The 23,860-nt window shown below is 43.7% G+C and overlaps 1 protein-coding gene across 1 annotated transcript in view; it reads right to left on the reverse strand.

The window, feature by feature from the left end:
* LOC132568392 (amine oxidase [flavin-containing] B-like) overlaps nt 1-23,354 on the reverse strand; it is a 96,112-nt gene extending 72,758 nt beyond the window's left edge. Inside the window, exon 1 of the mRNA XM_060234170.1 lies at nt 23,211-23,354. Coding sequence (XP_060090153.1) covers nt 23,211-23,259 — 49 coding nt within the window. The 5' untranslated portion in view covers nt 23,260-23,354. The remainder of the gene's footprint in view (nt 1-23,210) is intronic.
* Nucleotides 23,355-23,860: the final 506 nt, after the last annotated feature.

A 23,860-nucleotide genomic window follows, 5' to 3' on the forward strand; every position in this document is an offset into this window, starting at 1 on the left:
TGGTCACTTCCAGGTTAGACTATTGCAATTTGCTCCATACAGGGCTACCCTTGAGACTTACCCAGAAACGACAATGGTCCGGAATGCAGCGGCTCAGGTTCTTACTGGAACCCACTTGACAGCATACATTCAACCATTGCTTTGCCAGCTGCACTGACTCCAGGTTGAACTCCAGATTAGATTCAAGGTTCTGGTAATAACCTTTAAGATCCTAAATGGTCTGGGACCAACATATCTATGGGACCACCTCTCCTGGTATACCTCCTGGTATACCCCCAGAAGAGCATTGCACTCTGTGGAGAAGAACCGCCTGGTGATCCCTGGTCCAAAAGACATCCAGCTGTCCTCAACCAGAGGCAGGGCATTTTCGGTCCTGGTGCCAACTTGGTGGAACTCTCTGCCTAATGGCATCTGTGCCCCGCAGGACATGGTACAGTTCCACAGAGCCTGTGAGACAGAGGTGTTCCAGTGGGCCTTTGGTTGAAGATAGCAATGGTTTTTCATCAAGCCTGGTCTCCTCTATCTTTCCTCTCCCCCCATGGGGCACAAACATAAATTGGTCTTTATGTGCCATCTGAAATAGTTATATAATTTATTGTTTAAATGGCTTTAGTCCAATTGTTAATGTGTTTATTGAAATGCTGTTCACTGCCTTGAGCCCTATGCTTAGAGGAGGGTGGTCTATAAATCAAATAAATAAATGACAATTCTGACTATGTTCTTTTCCTAGAAATGCCCAGAGGATCCATATCCTTTCTAAATGGCCCTTCTGTCAGATGGATGGGCCAGCTGTGTAGTAGTTCAGATCTCTTAATCAAAACATCCCCATAATCTAGTTATACTTACTATGCACACCTTAAATTTGTATAGCAAAGAATTCTTTGCAAGCACAAGCGTGATAAACGATGCAGTTTACTAAAGAAACAAAAAATGCAATATATTCTTTTGCTCTAGAAAGCAGTTTCCTCAGTTTTCTTTGAAAGCCCCAGTATTTCATTTATTGCATTACTTTGCCTGAGACCTGACTTTAATAACATTAAGATCATTAGAGTAGAACAGTACAATATAAAGAATTTGATTACTGAGCTGCTGCTGAGATATCGAACCTGGCATCAAGCCTCTTCACCTCTGGGCTTGTTCACCATCAATCACTCTGCTACGTTTGTTTAATAAGGCAGTGCTGAAACCACTCAACTTTTCATGTCCATTTTGTTGCTGATTTTCCTAACCATTCCTTAAACTTTTTGGCAGACATTTTTTTCCTATTGTGAACTAAGCATGTGCACCCCAGCTAGGGTTGCCAGACTCCAGGTAGGGGCTGGAGATCTCCCACTTTTACAACTGATCTCCAGCTGGCAGAGATCAGTTCCCCTAGAGAAAATGGCTGTTTTGAAGGGTGGACACTATGGCATTGTACCATTCTTGGAGATCTGTGGGTGGAGCCTGGGGAAAACGTGATTCCACCTCAGCCATTTCCTTCAGGGGAAATGATCTCTGTAGCCTGGAAATCAGTTGTAATTCTTGGAAATTTCTAGGCCCCACCAGGAGGCTGGCAAACCTAAGTCCACATGGGACTTTCTTCTGATAGACCTGCTTACAATTGCTCCTAATATCTACTTAGTAGCTCCTGCACATAAATGGGTGGAGCCATTTTGATAATAAAACTTCAGGTTTCAGATTCTATCTCCTCTGGTTTCACTCTTTTGATTCAGTTGCCAGATACTCTAGCCTCATGGTTCAAAAACAGAGATTCTGTATCTTTCTTCAGTATATGCAGTTTCTCAGCAGGCCCACAACACATTAAAATCAAATAATGCTGAAGATTTGTGTATGAGCTATGCAGGCAATTAAAATGTGTAGCATGAACTGTTTGATCAGCTGCTTCAATATGCAGTAAACCAAACAGGCTTGATTTGGTGCCTTATCTGGACAACATAAAGAGCATAGAAAGAGAAGGTGCCAAGAGGCTACAAAGACATCCTGTTTAAACAAAAACATCAGAAGGCATGTTTTAGTCAAGGATATATATGATCCAGTACAGCAGAAAAGATATTCACCGCAAAGCCCTATGGGACTTAAAAAAAAAACGTTGCTTGAGAAAGTAGAGAGGATTACAAGTTCAACTGAAATAATATGTTCTAGAACATTTTCTATGCATCTTCTAGGACACTTTCACATGCAACATTCATAACACCCTTCAGCCTTGATCAAGACACATGCAAGAATGTATTGTTGCCAAGTTCCAGGGTAAGTGCAAAGTAGATTTACAAGTGCATTTCATGCTTGATGTCTCGTTTCTGTTACCTATGGAACAGCATCATGATGAACAGGCATAGTAACTTAGTATATGCGAAGTACGCAAGCTTTCTTAGGCTAAATAACTGGCACTGGCAGGGTTGCTTGCCAACCTCCAGGCAGGCCTGGTGATCTCCCAGAAACAGAACTGATCTCCAGAGATCAGTTCCGCTGGAGAAAATGGCTACTTTGGAGGGTGTGACATTATACCCTGCTGAGGTTATCCCCCTCCCCAAACCCTGCCCTCCCCAGGTTCCACCCGAAATCTTCGGGAATTTCCCAACCTGGTGCTAGCAACCCTAAATAATGGAGGAACAAAAAACAGGAAAAGGGTGCAATATGAATTTTCATAACATGGCTCTTTGGGACATGCATGAAATCTAAATAACAACCTCTGTCACTCCTTAGAATAGGATTGCCAGGTCTGTGTTGGATAATACCTGGAGACTTTGGGGGTGGATCCAGGAAAGAGCAGGGTTTGGGGAGGGGAGGGGCCTCAGCATGGTACAATGGAATAGAGCCCACCCTTCAAAGCAGCCATTTTCTCCAGGGGAGCTGATCTCTGCCAGCTGGAGATCAGTTGTAAAAGCAGATCTTCAGGCCCCACCTGGAGGCTGACGACTAGGCTTCCCAGTCCCTAGGTCCCAGCAGGGGATCCCCCGTTTTTACAGGCTTCCTCCACCCCAGCCAGCTGGCCGGTGGGGGAAGCCCCGCCCCCAGAGTCACCATGTACACCATATCACCATGTTTAGAAACCTGCAAACAGGTCCGATTTTAAAATGTGTGCCTTTAAAGCTGAGCAGGAAACAGGAAGCGCTTCATGGGAAGGGGGCAGTAACAGTTTAGTCAGAGAACAGCCCCTCCCTTTGTTTTGCTTTCGTTTTCAGAGCAAGTAAAGTTGTGCAGGAACCAGACCCAGTAAGTGTTTGTGTGTGAGAGAGAAGGAAGGGGCAGGGGATTCCCTGGTTTGGAAGCCCTCCCCCCACTTTAGAAAGCGGGGGGGGGGGGAGGGAATTGTCTTCTGGGCACTCTATTATTCCCTATGGAGAATGATTCCCATAGGGAATAATGGGGAATTGATCCGCAGGTAATGGGGGCTCTGTGGGGGTTGGGTTTTTTATTTTATTTATTCATTTATTTGTAATTTATATCCCGCCCTTCCCACTCGGTGGCTCAGGGCGGCTTACAACATATAAAAACTAACATAAAATATAAAATTAAGCATGAAAAGTTAACATTTCATAATTTATATAGTTAAAATCTAGACATTTGTTATATACGTAAACATTAAAATCATACAGTGGTCTTACAGCTACACTCAGTTCAAGTTCAGTGCCGGTTAGTTGTGGGTCAGCCGGAAGAGGGCTGTCTTGCAGGCCCTGCGGAATTGGGCAAGGTCCCGCAGGGCCCTTACCTCCTCCGGCAGCTGGTTCCACCAGGATGGAGCCATTACGGAGAAGGCCCTGTCCCTTGTAGCTTTCAAACGGGCTTCCTTTGGCCCGGGGACAACCAGGAGGTTTTGAGTTCCCGATCTCAGTGCTCTCTGGGGAACGTGTGGGAAGAGACGGTCCCTCAGGTAGGCAGGTCCTAGGCCATATAGGGCTTTAAAGGTAATAACCAGCACCTTGTACCGAACTCGGTAAAGTATTGGCAGCCAGTGCAGAGCCCGAAGTCCCGGCCGAATGTGCTCCCATCTTGGGAGCCCCAATAACAACCGGGCAGCGGCGTTCTGCACCAGCTGCAATTTCCGGGTTCGGCACAGGGGCAGCCCCATGTAGAGGACATTGCAGTAGTCCAACCTCGAAGTGACCGTTGCATGGATCACCATTGCTAGATCGTCGCGCTCCAGGAAGGGAGCCAGCTGCCTTGCCCGCCTAAGATGGAAAAATGCGGACTTGGCAGTGGCTGCTATCTGGGCCTCCATTGTTAAGGAAGGCTCCAGAAGTACCCCCAGGCTCCCAACTCTATGCGTCGCAATCAGCGGTGCACCGTCAAAAACCGGAAGGGGTATTTCCCTTCCCGGACCCCGACGGCCCAAGCATAGGACCTCTGTTTTCGCCGGATTTAGCCTCAGCCCGCTCTGCCTGAGCCACCCAGCCACAGCCTGTAATGCCCGGTCCAAATTTTGTGAGGCGCAGGCCAGCCGGTCGTCCATAAGCAGATAGAGCTGGGTGTCATCAGCATACTGGTGACAACCCAGCCCGTACCTTCGGGCAATCTGGGCGAGGGGACGCATATAGATGTTAAATAACATCAGGGAAAGAACCGCACCTTGAGGCACACCGCAATCAAGCGTGTGCCTACGGGACAGCTCATCCCCAATAGCGACCCTCTGTCCCCGACCTTCAAGGAAAGAGGAAAGCCATTGCAAGGCCAACCCCTGAATCCCCGCGTCGGCGAGGCGGCGGGCCAGTAGCCGATGGTCGACCGTATCGAATGCTGCCGATAGGTCCAACAGCATCAGCACCGCCGAGCCGCCCCGATCCAGATGCCGTTGCAGGTCATCTACTAGGGCGACCAGCACCGTCTCCGTCCCATGGCCTGGACGAAAGCCGGACTGAAGGGGATCAAGGACGGAAGCGTCATCCAGGAAAGTCTGTAGCTGCATCGCCACTGCCCTCTCGATAAGTTTGCCCAAAAAGGGCAAATTTGAGACCGGCCGATAATGTGCCAATTGGGCCGGGTCTAATGATGTTTTTTTCAAGAGGAGACGGACCACCGCCTCTTTAAGCGGTGTTGGAAATTGCCCTTCCGTCAGGGATCTATTTATAATATCCCGTACAGGATATCTAAGCTCCCTCTGGCAGGATTTAATAAGCCAGGAGGGGCACGGGTCCAATTTACAAGTTGTTGGGCGTGCAGATAAGAGGATCCTGTCAACTTCCTCCAGGCTGAGAGGGCTGAAACCATCCAGAACATAATCCGAAGACAGGCATGGAGCCTCGGTTTCGCTAACTGCCTCCAATGTGGCAGGGAGGTCGAGGCGGAGCGACGCGATCTTGTCCGCAAAGAAATTCGCAAAAGCCTCACAGCCAATCTCCAATTCATTACAATATGGTCTGCCCTGAGGCAGTGTTGTTAAACTCCGAATTATATTAAATAGTTGTGCCGGGCGCGATGTTGCGGACGCAATCTCAGCCGCAAAGTATGTTCTCTTTTGAGGGAGAGGCACCAAATTTTTAGTATAGCCTCTAATGCCTCTCTCCAAAATATGAAACGATTGGACCAGGGGGACCAATTCTATGAGCCCCCAAAGAAGGTGCCCTTATCCTTCATTATTTCCTATGGAAGGAAGACATTTAAAAAGGTGTACTGTCCCTTTAAATGTGATGGCCAGAACTCCCCTGGAGTTCAATTATACTTGTCACACCCTTGTTCCTGGCTCCACCCCCAATGTCTCCTGGCTCCACCCCCAAAGTCCCCAGATATTTCTTGAATTAGACTTGCAACCCTACTAACAGCCCTACCTTAGGAACTGGCTATCACATAACAACAAGTTAGATTCAATTATTCCCTTTCCATTACTATCCATCCAATGGAGAAAGACTTAGCAGAAGGGAATCATTGATTGATCCAGCCCAATATAAATGGGGAAAGAACTGGGGGAAAATGCAACTTGATCCAGTATTTATTTATTCATTCATTCAAGGTATTTGTTAGCCTCCTTTCTTGCTTGTGAAACTCAAGGGGGCTTACAATATAAATAAAATGTTAAGAAAAATACAATAAAATGTTATGAAAAATACAATAAAAGCAACAGATAAAATCACAGATCAAAAACTCTAGTTTGGACCGCCAATAATAAAAGTTGAATCAAAATAAAACTGTCTTCACCTGCCTCCTGAATGACAATGAAAGGGTTAGCACCTCTCTGAGAAAGTTGTTCCATTATTGTGGAGCTGCCACAGAAAAGGCCATCTCTTCTGTACCCATGAAATGAGCATCTTTAATGGGTTCAACAGTCAGGATAGCATCTCCCCATGATCTTAAATCCCAGGCAGGAACGTATGGAAGAAGGGGGTCTTGTAGATATCTTTGTCCCGATTCCCAAGTCATGTTTTGTATTATCATTTAATGAGATTGGTTGGTTCTATATATAAGCTGTGTAAAATAAAATACTGTTCATGTTTATGAGATAATATTATTTACCCCTGGAGAAAATGGCAGCTTTGAAGGGTGGACTCTATTGCATTGTATCAGGCTGAGGCCCCTCCCCTCCCCAAACCCAGTCTCTCACAGATCCATCCCCAAAGTCTCCAGGTATTTTCCAACACAGACCTGGCAACCCCTACGTGCTTTCCCCAGGCTGCCAATCTTCCATCTCCCTCTTCTTCTTACTGTTACTTAGGGTGGGAAGCCTCCCTTCCTTGTCTCTCCTCCTGGCTATGCCTAGCTGCAGGTTCTTGTTCCCTCAAGCCCATGCTGTGGGATTGGCTTCCCCACCTCCCTTCTACTGCTGTAGTTGCTGCCAGGTTGGTTGGGGCCCTCGTTGTTGTTCCTGTTGTTGCTACCATTCTCCCACTGGCTGTGCCCTGGAGATTCCCTCAGTTTGCAAGGCCTTTGGTAAGCTGGCACTGGCCAATGAGGTCATCAGCTGTTTGCTGCAGCTGCCTCCTCCTGCTTCCCCGATGATCCCACAACTCCAGTGGCTGGGGCAGCTTCCTCCCCCTAGACTGTCATTGTTTTCCTGCCCAGTTTCTCCAAGTAAGGTTCCTCAGCATTCACAGCTTATTGGGTGGATGGGGAGTAAAGTTGCCAGTTACGCCTTGTCCACCAGCAGGAGATGGGGGTGTAGGGTTGCCAGATCCAGCTTAGGAAACTCCTGGAGATTTGGAGGTAGGGCCTGGGGGAAACAGGGACCTCAGTGGTCCACCCTCCAAAGCATCCATTTTCTCCAGGGGGAACTTATCTCTGTAACCTGGGAATGAGTTGTAAATCCAGGGGACTCCCAGGTCCCACCTGGAGGCTGGCAACCCTAGAGCTGGGAACTGAACCAGACATCAAGCTGGAGGCAACTAGTACCACCAACTGCAGAATTGAGTTTGTTTTTAGACTGTTAAAAACAATATAAAACATTATATTAATCTGATTTTAATTTTGTATTAATTGATTGTTGTTACCCACTTAGAGCCCATTTGGGGAAGGGCGGGCTATAAATCAAAAATAATAAATACATATGCACAGTTCAACAGAGGGGTCCTCAGCCACCAAACATATTATACTCCTCAGAAATAAACTGAATCTCTCTTGTGACCAGTGGGTAAATAGGAAAAGAAATTACATAATACTTTTTAGTTTAATAATATTCAATATTTTTGAAATTAATTAAGAGATTAAATATTTCAAATATTGCCTTGATGCTTTTATAGTCACATAACTGCCGGTTTCTGAGCAATACTTTGGCATCTGTTCAACACTACATTTGCTGTATTAAGTTTAAAGTTCAGACAATTTACGGAAACTGTGCCTTCAAAATCAAAGTCTGTCTTTGAATAGCAGGCAACCGTTATAAAATGCTGATATAAGTGCAAGTGTATTCTTTGGTCCAACAAACTGATAATAAGACTAATGTGGCATTCTTATCTTTTAGGAGTAGAGATTTAACTCTCAGCACTGCAACAGCACAGCTCACTGGCAGCTAGTGAAGTTTCTAAGCTGCAGCGGTGGGGAGGCAGGAGCAGCCTGGTTAATGAATAGATTTGCCTCCATACTAAGCTGTCCCTGCCCTTTCCTCTTCCTCAGATCTTTTTCTCCAGAAGCCACTACCAGGAGGAGAAGCAGGCAATGGATGAAGGAGAGAACTTTGAACCTGCATAGACTAGAAGGCCTTAATAATAGAAAGTTCAATGCAAAGCTTTCTGGGAATAGTAGTTCACTGTACTTCTGCCAAAAACACACATCACTGGCTGCAGGCAGAAGGCAGAGAAATGAAGTAGTAAGATGGTTAAGTATTCGATGTGCCAGGATCCATAGGTACAGCTACAAATACATTTATTGCAAAAAACTACTTTGCCTCCTAAGTGATAACTTGAATCTTTTTGTATAATTACCACATATGGTGTTTTATGGAGATTTTAGCCATAGACTAATCCAGGGGTGGCCGAACTGGCTCAGGAGTCACATGTGGTTCTTCCACACATATTGTGTGGCTCTCGAAGCCCACCCCCAACCAATAAGCTGATTCGGAGAAAGCATTTCTCTCTCTAGATCACTCCGCCAAGCCAGCTGACAGTTTGGAGAATTCATTTAAAGTTGCTTTCTTTCTATCTCTCCCTCCCTATCTATTTGTCTGCCTTGTTTTTTTTGTAGAAAAAGCCCAGCAGGAACTCATTTGCTTATTAGGCTTTACCGCCTGACATCACCATTATTTTGCACAGGAATTTTTGTGTAGAAAAATCCCAGCAGGAGCTTATTTTCATATTAACCCACACTCCCTGACACCAAGCCAGCTGAAACTGTGTTCCTGTGCATTCCTGCTCAAAAAAAGCCACTGCTTCCTTCTCTCAGACATCTGATGTTCATGTATTGCGGCTCTCAAATATCTGATATTTATTCTATGTGGCTCTTACATTAAGCAAGTTTGGCTACTCCTGAACTAATCTTTAATGGTTGTCCTTTAATATTATTTGCAACAGAGACAATCACAATTTCAGCATTCAGTAAAAAAAAATGTCATGGACAAGAGAAAGAAACTAAACACTTCAGAACACACAATTAATTGGACTACCTTTATTTATTTATGTAGAGAGAAGGCAAACAGATATGTCACACATGAAAGCAACAAATCTGAGGAACAGTTATAATATTCAGCTGCTGCTTCTAGCATTCTGAGACCTGGGGCACATATCAGAACTGCAGATCTATAGCAGAAAAGCACAGCATAGAAATGGATTTAAAAATAGTCAGGGCTTTTTGTTGTAGAAAAAACCCAGCAGGAAATCATTTGCATATAAGGCCATATCCCCCCCCCCCCGACATCACCATTGTTTCACACAGGGCTTTTTTGTAGAAAAAGCCTGCAGGAACTCATTTGAATGTTAAGCCACACCCCTAGTGCCAAGCCAGCTAGAACTGTGTTACTGCTAAAAAAACAAAAAACAGCCCTGGAAGTAGTATCAAGCTATTGTAAGACACTAATATTTCTTACATTTATATCTGTTGTGAGTAGTGTGTGTGCATGCGCACATGGAAGTCATGGTTGACTTCTGGTGACTCCTAGTGGGTCTTGGAAGTTCAGAGAGGTGGCTTGCTATTGCCTGTCTCTGTGTCCTAATCCTGATATTCCTTGGAGATCTCCCATCCAAGTAGTTACCAAGGTCCGCCCTGCTTCGCTTCTGAGATCTAATGAGATCAGGCTTGCCTGGGCTATCCAGGTCAAGGCAGACATGAATATTTCTTATGCAATGGACTAGTAATGAGGTCACAGTACAATGAGGTTAGTGTTCTCAAGACCAAATCTGCTTGCAAAACAGCAACCACCTTCTGTGGAAAAGAATAGCAACTATGCTAGCAACATTTATACAAAGGCCTAGAAAAAAAATATTTCACAGGTAGTAGCATGTAGCCCTGAACCACTATGACTTAACAAAGACCTAACAAAACAATTAAAAATCCAACTTTGAAGAATCACTGTCAATAGTGATTTGTGATTCTGCTAAATTTGAAGCTCAGATTCTTTTCAGAAGAAAGGTAATATTTTATTTGCCATCCCTTAGGTAAATTTGCACCACCCTACTCTTCTCAGGAAAGAAGAAAGTCAAGTGATGACTCTTTGCCTTTTTTTCCTTCCAGAATGTCTTGCAGCTGGCCTTTGTCAAGGTATAGTTCATAACCATAAAGATAAGAAGAATAATCAACTTGTGAATAATCAACCCAGCCAGCCATGTGAAGCAACCACTACAGTGTTAATTTGTGAATACAGCCAGTGGAATGGCAACTCTGATCTACCTCTTGAAAAAGAACCTCCACAGCCATATCTGCTGCAGAACTTTATAGAAAGTATATTGCCCTACTCCTGTTAATGTATACTCAGATATTACATAGAACAGCATAGATAAGTTTTTTTCCCCTACGTTTAGTTGAAGGCTAATTTGGTCACCCCTTTACTTAAAAATATGGAATTGCTGAGTGTGTGAGCCCCGGTGTCATGGCTGCTGTTGGATACAAATGATTGTGTCACCCTCTCAGTAACAAAATTCATAGGTGCAATAATCAAGTATGAAAGAAATAATATTAAGGTCTTTTAAAATAATTTTTGATTCTAACTTCCACTTAAGGAAATAGCTGTATAAGCAGTACTAGAAAGACAGACAGGGGTTTTTCTTTCATGAGAAACTGATTTCTCTGCAATTATATCCAGAATGCAAACCCTCATTAGTGATTCCACTGATTTCCCAGTAAACCTTTACTGATAGTACCACTTCACTGCCTTAAAGGGGAGCCTGCATTCAAATACATTTATACTGTATTTGACAGATGTTCAGGCAGACTTCATTAAAAAAAATCTTCTATACGAAGATGTTCTTCATCTTCCCTGGGCAATTACTTCCACTGATATCCTGTCAACGCATCTGTGGAATATTTAATTATTTCAAAGCTAAACATGATTTAAGCAGGTATTTAGTACCTGAAAATAAGTAGGGAGTTATTCTAGTAATTCTTAACACTTTTTTATTTTATCGGATTTGTATCCCACCCTCCCCTAATGGGCTCAGGGCAGCTCACAACAGTTAAAAACAAACATAAAATTTTAAAACAAGATATACAGTAAAATAATTTCCATAATTTTTTACAATCATTACGTCCAAGATGCACACTGAAATTCTGATTATTCCGATGTTTCCTTTGTTGCCTTCGAAGACCGAAAGAGATACAGCATCTCCAAAGTTTAAAGGGAGTGTCTCTCCCTTGCCCTATTTCATCCAAGACATTTTCTGGAAGTACTTCCTATGTTAATTTTGGGTCATAAAAAATACACAGGATCCCTCATATTGTGAAAGAAAAGATTGCTATGAAGGAATCACATTTTTATTTCTTTGATTTGCAGGCCATCATTCCTCGATGACTGCATTCAGATATCAAGCTGGCTGGGATGAAACCCCTACTTGCCACAGTGGGTACAAATGCAACTTGTATGCTATGTCCACACACTTCCCTTATGCAGTCCTCCATGCAGGCCTTGGATTCAGCAGGAGCTCACAGGAGCACAGCTCCTGAACCTCTCTGACATTTCCACCTCCTCTTTCCCACCTTGTCCATTGAATAGTAGGTGCAGCTGCATAACAATCCGTGGATGAGCTCCACCACCTATTTTTCTACAAAATGACCCCTGCCTCCATGGAATACAAAAGCAAACTCCATTCTGCCCAGACATCTACATTCAGACTTCAAGGACAAGGTCTGAATGTTCCCCATTCCCTGTCAGCCATGGCTAATATTTGGATGGGAGACCTCCAAGGAATACCAGGGTCATGTAATTTTTGAATTAGTGAGGAAGAAAGGAAGGACAAAGAAGCAAGGAAAGTGCACAGGCATAATGAACAAGCCACATCTGTGCCTGTCATGGCAAACGGGAATGGCTGTGGCTCAGTGGTACAGCATCTGCTTGGCATGCAGAAGGTCCTAGGTTTCAATCCTGGGCATCATCATCATGTGAAAGATCCACAGAGCTGCTGCCAGTCTGAGTAGACAATACTAACTGTAATGGACAGGGCTTTTTTTTGTAGAAAAAGGCCAGCAGTGACTCATTTGTGCTTTAGGCCACAACCCCTGACATCAGAAGTGACATCACCCATTCAGTAGGTTATTGCCCCCCAAGTTGGAATAAAGAGACGGACAGAATTAGATTGGTGAAACTATGGGCCACTTTATTAAAATAACACAGCAAGGGCAACCGAACTGCGGCCAGGTCAGGGCCAGGGGTCTCCTTGGACCGCTCCCCGGCCCCCCAGCCGGAGCTGTGTACCACAGCTCCCTCCAAGCAGGCCCAGCAGGGAGGCTCGCACCGGAGGGCCCAAACACCAGACGCGAGTCTCAGCGAAAGACACCCATCCAATCAAGTCTCCAGGACAGTCTGCATTCACACACCTTGGGCCACACCCAAAGGTTGATCCTGCCAGACCCCTAACTCCCCAAAAGGGGGAGGCTAACCGGTCCTCCCCAGGCCACATGGTGCCATAAACCCCGTAAAACCTGCCCTAACAAGTGACCAATCTAAACAGAAGGCACCAACCCGAAGCTAATTCCTCAATCCACTGATATGCTATGCAGGGTAGGCAAAAAACACCCCCCAGTTACCAGCCAAACAGCCGGGGAGTAAAAAATTCCTACCCGGCCCCTCAACAAAAGAGGCGACCAGCAATTGCCCACAAACAAACAGGGCGCGCGGGAGGGCCAAGTTCGCTGAGAGGACTGAGGAGACGCGAAGCGGAGGCTACAGAACAGCTGCAACAGCCCCGCCTCCTCCAAACGCGCTTGGAAGCGCGCCGAAACGTCCGCTCTCCTCCGGGGGGGGGGCCAAAATTCCCCTGCAGCCAAGCCGCGATGCGGCGGGCTTCAGGAGGCTCCATTTTCCACATATTGACACAGAACAGTACAGTGCCATCAGATGCATTTCATGAATGTGTGTTCTCACACAGCCCAATGAGAGATCTTGTTTTGCCCCCCCACCAAAAAAAAACAAGGACCTGTCATCTCTGCATATTGCTCCACAACCAATTCTGTCAATAGTAAGCAAACCAATCAATCATTTATAAATAAATGTGTTTTCAAGAAGTTTTAACATTCGGTGTTCATTTTAGTTCATGTTGCTTAGTTCATATTATGGAGTTTTCACACAGCATACTGGGAAATGCAGTCCCCACAAAATATCATTGCTTTATTTAGCCTGCCTTTCTCACTGAGACTCAAGATGGATTATGCAGTGTTGGATTATGCAATGCATATGTAATTTTGAGTATGGCCCTAGATGCAGACTGATACATTCACAGAACATGGCCATGTAAAAAGATGAGAAATATTTCTGCAAACTTGGGAGGACACCCAGGGTTGCAGAAAAAACCTTATACATTTAAAACATTGAGGGAAGTGTTACCAAAAAGAAAAAAGAAAGAAACCCCAAAGGAAAAGTGATATCTGCAGCACAGGCAATGTAAAAACAAAATGATTTTTGGCTGCCATTGCAAAGGCCCAGCTTCTCCCAGGAGGGGGCGCTTGTGGACAACTCCGTATCTTTCACTGTTTTCACAAGCCCATTTAAGGCTGGAGGCAGCAACGAGGATGGAGCGCATGGTCTGGGAGCACATGGCTGCTTAGTACCTTCCTTCTGCCAGACACCTTTTTTCAGCAGGAGCCCTGGTCAAGTCAGCCAGAACTGCATTCCTGTGCATTCCTGCTCAAAAAAAGCTCTGGTAATGGATCAGTGGTCTGATTAAATATAAGGCAGCCTCCTATATGTTTGAACATAAGAGAAGCCATGTTGGATCAGGCCAATGGCCCATCCAGTCCAACACTCTGTGTCACACAGTGGCCAATATGTGTGTGTGTGTGTATACACACATATATACACACACATATATACACACACGCATATATATATATATATATATATATATATATATATATATATATATATATATATATATATATATATATATATATATATATATATATTAGCCACACTGTGGCTAATAGCCACTTAGACCTCTGCTCCATATTTTTATCCAATCCCCTCTTAAAGCTGGCTATACTTGTAGCCGCCACCACCTCCTGTGGCAGTGAATTCCACTTGTTAATCACCCTTCTTTGGGTGAAGAAGTACTTCCTTTTATCCGTTTTAACCTGACTGCTCAGCAATTTCATTGAATGCCCATGAGTTCTTGTATTGTGAGAAAGGGAGAAAAGTACTTCTTTCTCTACTTTCTCCATCCCATGCATAATCTGGTAAACCTCTATCATGTCACCCCGCAGTTGACATTTCTCCAAGCTAAAGAGCACTAAGCATTTTAACCTTTATTCATAGGGAAAGTGTTCCAAACCTTTAATCATTCTAGTTGCCCTTTTCTGCACTTTTTCCAATGCTATAATATCCTTTTTGAGGTGTGGTGACCAGAAATGTACACAGTATTCCAAATGAGACCGCACCATCAATTTATACAGGGGCATTATGATACTTGCTGATTTGTTTTCAATTCCCTTCCTAATAATTCCCAGCATGGCGTTGGCCTTTTTTATTGCAGTCGCACACTGTCTTGATATTTTCAGTGAGTTATCTACCACGACCCCAAGATCTCTCTCTTGGTCAGCCTCTGCCAGTTCACAACCCATCAACTTGTATTTGTAGCTGGGATTCTTGGCCCCAATGTGCATTACTTTGCACTTGGTCACATTGAACCTCATCTGCCACGTTGACACCCACTCACCCAGCCTCAACAGATCCCTTTGGAGTGCCTTACAATAATGTGTGACATCTGAATACAACTTCTGAGAAATATTTCAGCAGACTTTTTCTACCTACTGCAAACTTGCTGAACAAATTGTGTTTCTGCTTCAGCTGAGTTATTAGACGTCTTTCCCTTAAAGGTACATTAGGATACTGAGGTATGGGTAACTGGTCCTTCCTGTAGCAATGCAAGGTAATCTTCCTCTCCCTCCCCTCACACCAAGTCTGCATGCATGAAAGATTATTCAACATGTTCAACTTGAACTTGGTTTGATGTGGGGGGAGGGGAGGAAGCATCCAGGTTTAAAAAATAAAATAGCTTCATACTGGTTGGAGTGAAAAAATAGACTTGGACAGGTAAAGCAAAGTTTTAAACTACCTAAATTCCTTGCTCGCTTGCTTTATTCATGCTTATCATGGATTTCAATTTTCAGTTTCAAGCTAGTGCATGCAGGCTAAGCATAGCTACATCTTCTAAATCCACTGAAGTCCATGGATTTAGAAGGGGGTATTTCTGCTGCCTATTAAGTGTGACTCTAACGTCTGAAAACGCCTAACAAGAGAGTACAGATGACAGAATCATCAAAAGCTGTTATAAGAAATCTATCGGAACAAGTTTTAAATCCCTAGATATTGGTATGGTTTTCAAGCTGTCTTTTTTTTTTTCCTGATGAACACATGAACCTGCCTTGCACTGAATCAGACCAAAAGTCCATCACCGTCAGTATTGTCTACTCAGACTGGGAGCAGCTCTGCAAGGGTTCAAGCAAAGGTCTTTCTACTACCAGAACAATTTAACTAGAGATGCCAGGGACTGAACCTGGCTCTTTTGCATCCCAAGTAGGGCTGCTAGGTCCTTACCTGGTACTGGTGGGGAATGGGAGGGAGCTCCCCTGGAGTGGGGGGGGGGGCCAAGGCAATGTCACCATGGTCAGCATCCCCAATGTGATGGCATCACACCAGGGGCACTGTGCAGCAATATTCGCAGTGTGACTTCCATGTGATGGCCAGCTGGGGCTGGAGCCTGCAAAATCAGGGGATTCCCCACTCCAACAGGAGCTAGCCACCCTAATCCCAAACAATGAGTCAAATCCCCCCTTAATGACAAGAACTAGAATTGTTGATATGAAAAGAGGATTTCAAAAGCGTATTTCATTTAATATACAATGAGAGCAACTTTAAAACATGTATAATCTAAAGATAAATTAATATCACTCTTGCTTGCTCCAGAGATAGAATTACCAAGGACGGCCAGAGTTAGTTGTAGCCCCTTCCTCCAGCAGCTTTGTGGCCCCATATTATTTTAATCAAAATGTGGCAAAAATTTTGCTCCGTTTCACTTGCAATAGCCATCTTAAAACATAGATAGGATTGCCAAATCTGTGTTGGAAAATATCCAGAAACTTTGAGAGTGGATCTGGGAGAAGGTGTTGTTTGGGGAGAAGGGCCTCAGGATGGTACAATGCCATAGAGTCCACCCTTCAAAGCAGCCATTTTCTCCAGGGGAGCTGATCTCTGCCAGCTGAGATCAGCTGTAAAAGCAGGAGGCTGGCAACCCTAAGTTACTACCACTTCTGTGATGGTTCTCTCGTTAATCAAACCCAGGAAAGGGTCTCTATTTTAGCATAACGTGCAACTGATGCTAGTCCCTTAAAGTTTGACCATTCATGAGGGTGGCTGACTTTTCTACACTCCAGAATATTTAGGATTAGTAGAGTACATCCTGAGAACACAGAGACTGAACATCCTTACTCTATGAAAGATATTTGTCCAGTTTTTCCTTTAAATTCTTTCCAATCCGTACCAAAAAAAAAACCTACACCATTCCAGCTGTCCAGCTGGTAGGACAGGGGTGACCCACATTTCAGTCAACCTAACCAATAATTTTTCTTATGATGATTTTTGAACGCTCAGGTTCACTCAATGAACCATTTTAACTGTGCAATCCTAAAGTTAGTTCTACCTTTCTAAGTCAACTGACAGCCAGTGCAGAGTAATGGTTCAAGTGCTGGACTGGATCTGGGAGACCCAAGTTCAATTCCTCACTCTGCTATGGAAGTTTGCTGGGTGACCTTGCGCCAGTCATACTTTCAGTCTAGCCTACCTCACAGGGTTGTTGCTGTGAGGATAAAATAGAGGAGATGAGAATTATGTAAACCACTTTGGGTTCCCATTGGGCAGGAAGGGGAGGCAAATAAACTAAAACCAGCGGTTTTAAAGTTCAGAATTGCTCTGCAAATGTGCATATGTGAAGATTTTCATATACAAATGAATAGCAACTGAAGTTGAAGCAACTCAAATTATGAGATTTTGCTATAACACTGAACAGAATTTCCCACTTGCTACTAAAGTTGTTAACATCTCTGTTAAAATCAACAACAGGCTCATTCTAGAGTGTGATTGTCAAGCCATGCTACAGAAGATGTATGGGAAGTCCATTAATGTATTAATTTAGCTGATAACACTTTATTCATTCATTCATTTCTTCACATTTCTATCCCGCCCTTCCCAGATGGGCTCAGGGCAGGTCACATCATGAATAAAACCAATTACATAATTTCTAGAACTAACTCAAACATAAAACTAAACAAATTGACTAATTAAAATTCATATGGTGACCATTTCAAAATTCTGGTCCCTAGCTGAACAATAACCAAGGCTTGAAGTCAACAGAAGCCCACAGGGGCGCAGCTCCTGAACCTCCAGCCAGGGTCTGCATGCAGTGGGGAGTTCTCTCCCTGCTGCACACACATCCTGGGGCATATGCAAATGAGATATGCTACTGAGCTCCTGCACCTTTTTTCCTACAAAATGACCCCTGACTATAACAATAGGTGATAGTAATCATAAGTGGTCACTATTCCAATGTGATGGGGAGGCATGTGATGGGGAGGCAATATTGGTGCCTCCTGGTCTCACTATTTTTAGACAAGATGTTCAGATTCCAAATGATGCTAAACTCAAGCCACTAAGAACATTTGGCCCTGAGGAGTTAATGGCAGCTTTCCAGGTGACCAAGGATGCAACAGCTGCTGGGGCAATGCAGGACAAGAAGACCATCTCCAACAAGCTGCAAAGGGAAAGGCACTAAAGCTTCATTGCCATGACAAGTGAAGCACTGTAGATGGGCCCAAAGATGTCTTGCAAGGCTTCTGAGAGACAGAAAGCAAGGCCAGGAAGGAAAAGCTGCCAGGATGAGCACAGAGTTAAAGGTGCTGCTTCACTATTCTCCTCTCATTGACCAAGGTATTGGCAACCATGGTGTAAAGCTCCGTAAAAGACAGGTTGCAGGTGTGTGTGTGTGGGGGGGGGACATCCACCTAGGGCTGCCAGCCTCCAGAACAAGAAGAGATTGGATTTATGCGCCCTTCCCTCAGAGTCTCAGGACAGTTTACAATCTCCTTTCCCTTCCCCTTCCCCTCCCCACAACAGACACCCTGTGCGGTAAGGGAGGGGGGCTGAGAGAGCTCTTTCAAGATCTGCTCTTGAGAGGAACAGCTCTGAAAAAGTTATGACTGACCCAATGTCATACCAGCAGATTCAAATGGAGGAGTGGAAAATCAAACTCAGTTCTCCCAAATTAGACTCTACCTACTTAACCACTACACCAAACTGGCTCCAAGTGGAGCTTGAAAATCTCTCAGTGTTACAACTGATCTCCAGATGACAAAGATCAGTTCTCCAGGAGAAAATGGCTGCTTTGAAGGGTGGACTGTATGGCATTGTACTCTGTAGCTGAGGTCCCTCCTTTCCTAAACCCTGCCTTCCCCAGACACCACCTCCAAATGTTCAGGAATTTCTCAACCCAGAGCTGGCAATCCTGCTTCCACCACCAAGGAAAAGAGGAATGCAAGAAGCTCAACTGCTCTGCTTTAGGGCAGAGCCTCAGAAAGGGGTTGAACCATGGCAGTACACCCTTCTTATGATTCCAAACAACCAGAGCACCATATTATTGGAGAACTCCTACAGCTTCTTTTTTTTTCTTTTGTGAATTAACATTTTATTGAATTTTATATAAAAAAGAACCATATACAAAACCAGATTTTAAATAGTATAGCATAACAATTGAAACTATGAAAAATAATAGTATGTAAAATTGCATAGCAAAAATAGAGCATACCAGTTTCATAACAAAGGGTAACTTAACATAAACTAACATCAAGATGTACAAAAATCACAAAGAAGTTACATAGGCTCATATCATTGGCTATATTTGGGCATTGACAATGATTCTTTTGAAGCAAATACAGAGGCAACTAAATTTAAATGGAGCTACATTGTTAACATTTAGTACTTTACTGGACTGGAGGCTGCAATACTGGTTAACATTATCGGAACTTTATTCTCATTTTTTGTTGTTGTTCTTTTGTTCCCCTTTAGCGCATAAATTTAATGCAGCACCAAAATATTTAGAAACTTTCGATGATGTGTTCATTCTTCAGTGTTTTTCAAGCAACTTCCATTCTTTAGTATGAAGTTTGTCACTCAGGAGGCACAGAGAGATGACAGATCCCTACCTTTCCCAGGTTTCTTCACAGAATGTGTCTTGGAGCACAACTGCGTATTATGTGGAAGCACCAAAGTACCTAGCATGAGTAATTTCCACTTCTTTTCCCAGAACAGTAAACAAAATTGGAACTTTTTTTACTGGTGAGATATGAGAGCCAGGGACTCCTTGCATATTTCTATGAGGGAAGCCCTACAATCCTCATTTTGCAAGTTATGTTAGAAGAATAAAAATAAGGAATTTGACTCACTGGAATTACTCCAGTCTAAACCCACTAGATTAAATGGACTTGGGACAGGAGGACCTCTTCGTGAGAGTGCACCATAAAGTATACTGTGCATGAGTATAACTAATCCATACTTTCCCAAATTATCCATTGTTGCTAAATTGAGAACGTGAGTAAATATGCAAGTCAGACTGTCTATTTTGGAAAGGCTTAAACAGTTATTTCAAAATGTATAACATATTGAAAAAAATCCTTTTTTTGTTTTATTACAATAAATTAATATAGCCTAACCTTGAATTTTAGTATGGGAAGATCAGCTGTAATAGAGCTCTGACTCGAACTACTCCTGACTAGAAGCAAATTTCACTGAAATCAAAAAAGCTTACTTCCAAGTTTAAAAGGATAAAGGAAAAGTTGCCAAGAGAAAGCAAAGCCAGGGCAAAATTTCTATCCCAACTTGCCTAGTGACCAAGACAAGACATAGCCCCTTCTGCCCACATTTACTTCCCTTGTCTGTATACCCAAATGTACATCCTATTCTTTTAACTGAATCTCTTCAATATATTTACAAGGTGATGAGCTAGGAAGTCCCCTGTCCAAATACCCCAAGCTTTACTGTCTCCTTTCCCATAGAACACCCCAACACATTCCAATCAAACCCAAAGGATTTCAGTTCTTTAAAGGTGCATGGCTTTTTTATCATCACCACCACCACAATTTTTATGCCACCTTTCCACCCTCTTTAGGGTTCCTAAGACAGAAAAACAAAAACATTAGCTTAAAACATTATATAATAATAAACAAAAGCCAATAAAAAACAAAACATAAACCAGAAAGAAGTGTCAGTGAGGAAAATCCAAACAAATAGAAAAGTCTTCACTCCTGGGCAAAAGACAATGATAGAGAAAGATATGCACATTGATAATTTAGGTGCCATGACCAAGAAGGACATATCTTGGGTATTACCCATCTAGTCGCAGGTGTCTGGGCAGCCAAAGCAGGCTAAAATGACCATCATGGTTAGTTGGGAAGGATCTTTTGGGAGTAGGTGGTCCTTCAGATATGCTGATATCAAATGTATAGGACTATTATAAGGTTAACTCATTCTAAGCCTTCTTAGCACCTTCAAACCTCTTGCCACAGAAGGTAAAGTCTGTTCAAATGAGTGGAGAAGCTAAGACAGGAACAAATGTTGATGTTATCATGTTTTTCAAGTCATTCTGCTAACTGTGAAATACATACTATTCCACCTGGGATCCATAAGCTTACAAAATAATAACTCAAGGGCAGAGGTGGCACTTAACTAGAGGCATTTTCTGAATCATTATGGGATTGTGCAAATGGGGTTGAAGCAAAAAAAATTGCCTGTTGTTCATTAACAACATACTTATCATTTTTCAGTCAACAAGATAAAAATGCATACATCAGTAGAAAAATCTTAGGCAATATTTGAACTAACATGCATTACAAAACTTGAGATCAATGCCAAATATGGACACACATAATTACCAGCCAAGTTTGGGGTTGTTAGAGGTCAGAATATAAACTGGGTTATGGTCATTCTCACCTCTATGTATCTATTTTTCATAGTTTTAGAGAATTCTGCCAAATACTTGATGTAAATGTTCTGACTGGTTTACTGATAATGGCTTTGAATTCACAAGACAGATTAAGAACATAAGAGAGGCCATATTGGACCAGGCCAATTGCCCATCCACTCCAACACTCTGTGTCACACAGTGGCCAAAAAAAAAAAACAGGTGCCATCAGGAGGTCCATCAGTGGGGCCAGGACACTAGAAGTCCTCCCACTTTTGCCCCCCCCCAGCACCAAGAATACAGAGCATTACTGCCCCAGAGAGTTCCATCAATACGCTGTGGCTAATAGCCACTGATGGGCCTCTACTCTGATTGAGAAACTGGTTCTGTGCCTACTTTTTTTTTTACAGTTTTTAGCTCAAATTGATCATAAAATATTGGATAAATGCAGGGTTGGGGTTTTTTTAAGCAGGAACGCACAGGAACACAGTTCTGGCTGGCTTGGTGTCAGTGGGTGTGGCCTAATATGCAAATTAGTACTTACTGGGCTTTTTCTACAAAAAATTCCTGTGTGAAACAGTGGTGACATCAGGGTGTGGCCTAATATGAGCTCCTGCTAGACTTTTTGCACAATAAAAGCCCTGGATAAATGTATTTAATTGTTCAGACTAGATCTGTACCCAAAGACCATCAAGAATTGAATCCAGCAGCAATAAGATACTGGGCTTAATCCACCCAGGAAAGCTCACACGGCAGCTCCTTTTCATTTGTTACAACAGAGAAGCTGTGCCTTTAACCAACTGCATGCAAGCTGACATGCCCAGTTTCTTCCTAACTGTAGCTTGCAAGGAGCAGCATCTGTTGAATTTCCTCTCATGCACAGAGAATGCTAAATGAATGGTGTCAAATAGGTCACAGTGTACCAAGCATACAACTGTTAAAATGCCAAAAATAGTAACTAGTATGCTATCAATACATTAGGAAAGATAGACAATAAAACTAGCAAATTGTCCCAATTCAAAATAGAGATAGAACACTAGTGAATTAAAAAAATCAATCTGTAAAAGTAAAACCTCAAAGTGATGATACTTTTAAAAGCTTTTTTTCATTTCAAAAAAGAGAAAAAGCTTGAAGACCAACAACCTCCTCAAGCAACAGTGGAATAGTGGTTGTGTAAGAGGTGCCATAACCTTTGACTATATATTTAATAAGTCTGCATTACTTAATGTCGTATGAAAATTGAAACCCAGGTTCTGCTTGCAGCCCCACCACACCCACAATTTCCAGCAGGAACTCCTTTCCCAGGGTCCAAAATTCTTCTACTGAAATAAGAAGCACAATCCACCCATTTCTGCTAGAACTTGGCAGCTACACACTGATTGAGTGTGGCCCTGTTTCCTACTTAAGTAAGAGGCAAAACAGAGAGACAGAGCGCTGTAGAAAAAACACAGCTCAGGCTCCTAGCATTACAAACAGCAGCAATTTTATTAGGCAATATTACCAGGAGCAGCAGAGACAGTTCCACAATCTCCACAAGAACAAATAATTGCCTATCAGGACCTGCAACAGTCTCCCTTCTAGTCCAGTTGCTTTCAAACTTAACTTCTAGGTGGTGCTTATTCCATATCAAGGTCTGGTCTGAGACATTCAGCATTCATAACAAAATGCAAGTTCATAAATTATACCCACACATATGCCCAACATTATAGATATACAATTAGGTCGCCACCGTTTATATGGTGTTTCAAAGCTGACATTAAAATCGGTGTACTGAGGACAGGTCAACAAGTTATGGTAGTACTTTTAGTCTTGGCTAGTGCATTCCAAGTCCTCTGATGTGCTTCTGAAGAAAGTGAGCGCTAATTCCTGGTCAGATAAGGATGATTTTTAATAAGAGTACCGCTGGGAACAGCTAGTATCCCTCGCCCTGAAGCTAGTTGGCTGGCTGGTTACCCGTGGGCTATCAAAACCCAGGAGAAGTAACAGGCTGTTAGCACTGCAAGAACGTGCGTACTAAGCAGTCAGGCTCCCATTGCGTGAATACTAGAGGTCCCCAAAAAGTCTGAAGAATCTCCCCAATCAACAGCAAACGCTGCTGCGCAACGCGCAAGTGTTACACCCGCAAAATGCTCAGCCCTTCACTCCTTCCTCCTCCCAGGGTCAGGCCCTTGCTCCTTCCAGGCAGTTCTCCGCAGTTGCACTAACCTGAGATGCCTCCCCCAATAACAACCGCATCGTATTTGTTGTTGCTCATTATTGCCTCCGCTCTGCTCGTCAACCCGACGCTCCTGCTGCAGCCTCCAAAGCGCCTGGCTCAACTGCAATCCCGAATCAACAGCAGCAGCCCCAGTTTGCCGCCCGCCCCTTTGTTCTGCCCAGCAGGGAGCTCCGCCTTCTACTTCGTTACCAATAAGGCAAAGAAGACGAAGAAGAGAAAGTTCAGCCTGTCAAAGCTCCATTATGGGTCGCGTTTCTTCGGAACGTACAATTAAGGATAGGAAATGTGTGTGTGTTTAAGACATACAATAAACTATCTTTATTGCTGGCTGGACTCCTGTTCTTTAAGAGTTTCAGAATAGGTAGAAATCCATCAGGTGTATCTTTCCTGCTATGGAGATGCGGCGAAGTGGGGATGGGTTATGGCTCGGGGTCTTCACCGCAGCTTCTAGGGGCCGGGTGGGGGCTGGCTGCGGCGGCGGCAGGGTGATCTTGGGGGCCGGGGGGACTGGAGGAAGGGAGCTGGCTGTGGGGATGGCAAGGCACGCTTCGGTGACTGGGCGGGCGGCGGCAGGGCGAGCTTCGGGGGAAGGGAGGGAACTGGCTGCGCCAGCAGGAGAGCAGGGCAAACTTCAGAG

The sequence above is a fragment of the Heteronotia binoei genome, chromosome 3, assembly GCF_032191835.1.
Source record: "Heteronotia binoei isolate CCM8104 ecotype False Entrance Well chromosome 3, APGP_CSIRO_Hbin_v1, whole genome shotgun sequence".
Lineage (NCBI taxonomy): Eukaryota > Metazoa > Chordata > Lepidosauria > Squamata > Gekkonidae > Heteronotia > Heteronotia binoei.